The sequence below is a fragment of the Priapulus caudatus genome, unplaced genomic scaffold (genome assembly GCF_000485595.1).
Source record: "Priapulus caudatus unplaced genomic scaffold, Priapulus_caudatus-5.0.1 Scaffold16, whole genome shotgun sequence".
In the NCBI taxonomy this organism is placed as follows: domain Eukaryota; kingdom Metazoa; phylum Priapulida; class Priapulimorpha; order Priapulimorphida; family Priapulidae; genus Priapulus; species Priapulus caudatus.
The window spans coordinates 960,917-964,548 of record NW_014577077.1 but is presented as its reverse complement, the minus strand read 5'-3'; the positions used below and the strand labels follow the sequence as shown (position 1 = coordinate 964,548).

General features: G+C 47.3%; 1 protein-coding gene across 5 annotated transcripts in view; it reads right to left on the bottom strand.

Annotated features, from left to right (window-relative positions):
* Positions 1–3,632, bottom strand: part of LOC106810371 — a 100,843-nt gene that overhangs the window by 32,289 nt on the left and 64,922 nt on the right. For 4 of the 5 annotated variants that reach the window (XM_014813729.1, XM_014813693.1, XM_014813720.1 and 1 more), the window contains one exon: positions 3,055–3,138. The exons of the other annotated variant lie outside the window; for it this stretch is intronic. In XM_014813729.1, coding sequence (XP_014669215.1) covers positions 3,055–3,138 — 84 coding nt within the window. The remainder of the gene's footprint in view (positions 1–3,054; positions 3,139–3,632) is intronic. 5 annotated transcript variants of the gene reach the window in all.

Below are 3,632 nucleotides of genomic sequence, written 5' to 3'. Positions count from 1 at the left end.
TATATATATATATATATATATATATATACATATATGTGTGTGTGTGTGCGTGCGTGCGTGCGTGTGTGTGTGTATCACCGATCCCACGCGCTCTATAGCTCTACGATGGATCATGCACAATTCATTTATATGCGATGTCCCCGTGCCCGCGTGACGGCAGTCACGTATACGAGTTGCTTTACCCACGTAACTTTTGCTTCACCACAGGGGCTCTATCTATGTAGGCCATTGTTAGCGAAATCCTACACAGGTAGGGATCGAGCCTCTATGGCGGAGCAAAGGGCTACATGGGTAGAGCCTCTATGGCGGAGCAAAGGGCTACATGGGTAGAGCCTCTATGGCGGAGCAAAGGGCTACATGGGTAGAGCCTCTATGGCGGAGCAAAAGGGCTACATGGGTAGAGCCTCTATGGCGGAGCAAAGGGCTACATGGGTAGAGCCTCTATGGCGGAGCAAAGGGCTACATGGGTAGAGCCTCTATGGCGGAGCAAAGGGCTACATGGGTAGAGCCTCTATGGCGGAGCAAAGGGCTACATAAGTAGAGCCTCTATGGCGGAGCAAAAACTCCATTCGTAGAGTCCTATGGCAGGGCGATAGGCTAACTAAGTAGAGAGCCGTTGTGTCGGGGTGAAGAGCGACATTGGTAAAGCTAGTACACGAGCAGCATTACTGTCCCTCACTACCCAGTACCGGCCTGCAATACACGCCCGTTTCTTCAAGCTACATCGCACCTAGCTCCACTTGGTACCGGCCTGCAATACACGCCCGTTTCTTCAAGCTACATCGCACCTATAGCTCCACCTATGTAGCCTGCTGTGCGCACTGCAAGCGAAGCTACCTTCACTAGCTACACGGGCGGAGTTACCTTCGCACATAGAGACCATTAGAGTAATCCAGGATAGATAGGTTATGTTATCTGGGCAGGGTTATGTATCTACCTCACACTTCTAGCTTCTGTTTAAGATTAGGGTCAGGGTTATGTTATGGTCAAGTTAGGGTTAGGGTTAGGTTAGGGTCAAGTTAGGGTTGGGATTAGGATAAGGTCAAAGTTAAAGGTTCCGGGTCTATGGTAAAGGTTAGAAGCTATATGGTTATGGTAATGGTTAGAATTAGGGTTATGGTTAGGATTGGGGTTAAGGTGATAACGATGATTTCTATACACTACAGGGGTTCTAAAGTGGTTCTGAGCCGCTCTACAGTACAGTATACTGCGTTATTGCTTCCACAGTGCAGCAATGTGCGGCACCAGTGAAGGGTTTGATACGATAACCTCAGGAGTATACGGATAAAGAATATATATTTATGTACTTTTATTGATATATCTCCATACTCTTGTCCTTATATGACCAAGAGCTATAAATCCCATATACTCTTGGTATATCATGTACTCATGACAAGGTTACCCTGCAATAGTCAGGATTCCAACCTACCTATTACAGGGTTGCTTTGTCCTATTCTGTACCCACACTGTTTAGACGTTTGGTTAGTCTCACAGCCGCAGCGGGCTACTGAGCTTGCCCCGAATTTTTTTCGCAAGTCGCACGCGAGTCGTGCGCCCCTACTGTATAGAGCTTTTCTTCTAGAGCTTACCGAACGCCTCAGGGCATCACCGCCTAGCTGCTAGCTCTAGTTAATTCCCTACCTTCATTGCATTACGAGATCCAATAACTACAATGTGCGTCAGTGTGCATGCGGTGACGCTGTGTGCTGTACAGCAGTATTTAGGCAACAGCCAGGTGGAATCGGCAGGTGATTTAGAGTAGATAAACATTGACAGACGCACTGACTGAGAAAATTTGACTGTATTTACTATCAGCATTATTTTTTTCAGGAGTAATGTACTGTTAATATCGCGATTTGCTTTACGTTTTTCTGCCTTATTCGGCTACACATCATGCAAGAAGCAGGCACGCACGCATGCATGCACGCACGTATAACTCTAGTACTATAGCCCTTCGCTCCGCCGCAAGAGCTCCTGCGGCGGAGCGAATGGCTATAGTACTAGAGCTAGCACGCACGCACCCCGGCACGCACGCACGCACCCCGACACGCACGCACGTACACACGCACACACGCACACATACATACAGGCCCTTGGAGGCTCAAGTTGCAAGAAGAGTATAAGAGCGAAGCGCTTCTTCTTGAATCTTCTTGAATACTCTTCTTGATACTTGAGCCTCTAAGGGCCTGTGGTTAAATGTATGTATGTGTGCGTGTGTGCGTGTGTACGTGCGGGCGTGCATAAAATTACCTTCGATGAGTTCCCCACGTCAAAGCACAGGCCCTTGGAGGCTCAAGAAGAGTAAAATAGCGCTTCGCTCTTTTACTCTTCTTGAAACTTGAAACTTGAAATTTGGTCAAAGGTATTTTCAATTTTCTCGCAAACCTCTACAGATATGTAAACAGGGTCTGTATGAAGGGAGGACGTTAATTATGTGTAACCTGTAAATCTAATAGTAAATTAATATACCAAAACGATTTCGTTATCGTTTAGCAGACAGTCTACATTTGATTTATTCATTCAGTGATACATTCTGAATCATTACATCTTGGAATGTATTCAATGTAACAAAAAAACAGATTGTTCTCGATTTGCACGGCTACGTACGCTGCCGTATCTTCATCCTTGGGAGCTATAGTACATCTAAGGTGATTCACAGATCAGGCAACGCGACTAACGTCAATACACACAGTACCTGAAGTATGATAGTCCTACAGTTTCTTAGAGCTAGCCGTGTCTACTAGACACAAATCTGCAGGTAATGTGTGACTCGGGGCATGTAACCTTACTCTGTTGGGTGGCCGATTTGTGTGCTGCGGACGGCTATCGTTCTACCTGTGTAGAAGCCTCTTTTGTAGCTACAGCAGCTCTGCTGCATAGCGAATGACGGGTTACACAAGTTGAGCTAGCAGATAGTTAGATACAATAATGGGCCCTAGTCTAGAAGACATGTTCCACAATACTTCATGTCTACAATACAATATACAATGGGTCATGTCTTCTAGACTAGCTCCCACAAATCAACCGCACATATACAATGGTAGCGCGCATTACCTTTGACTGATCGCTGGCTGTTGCTCCCCGACACTTCAGTTGGTATAAGTTCGCACTCACAGCCGACTGGTCCGCACAGGAATGCTGTAAGTTTTACCAGCAGACGATATAACTATGGCTGCGTTTCGACCACAAAACGAGTACGTTTTTCACCCCGCAGTCTCGCGTTTATCCGGTGTGATAGCGTTCGGAGCTCGTCCGACGATCGCACGCGAGCGCTATGTAAAGTAGCGCGTCAACACAGATTTATCCTAGGTATATAGAACACAGGTATACGTGCTGCAATCGAAGGGAATCGGGCGAGAGAGACCTTGCCGTTGCCACACCTGTCAACTGCTAGTACAAGGAGCGGACAAGCAACTATGCCGAATGCCGCCAGCAGTTCCTATCCGCCCACTTATTTAGCCAGCCGGTTCGCCGCTGTGCTATCGCTCATCCGCCCCCTACGTGATGTCATCACGTAGCCGCTTGGTAGGCCACGCGCAGGGGGAACTGCTAGCCTAACATACGACCCGAAGATATCTCTCTCTCTCTCTCTCTCTCTCTCTCTCTCTCTCTCTCTCTCTCTCTCTCTCTCT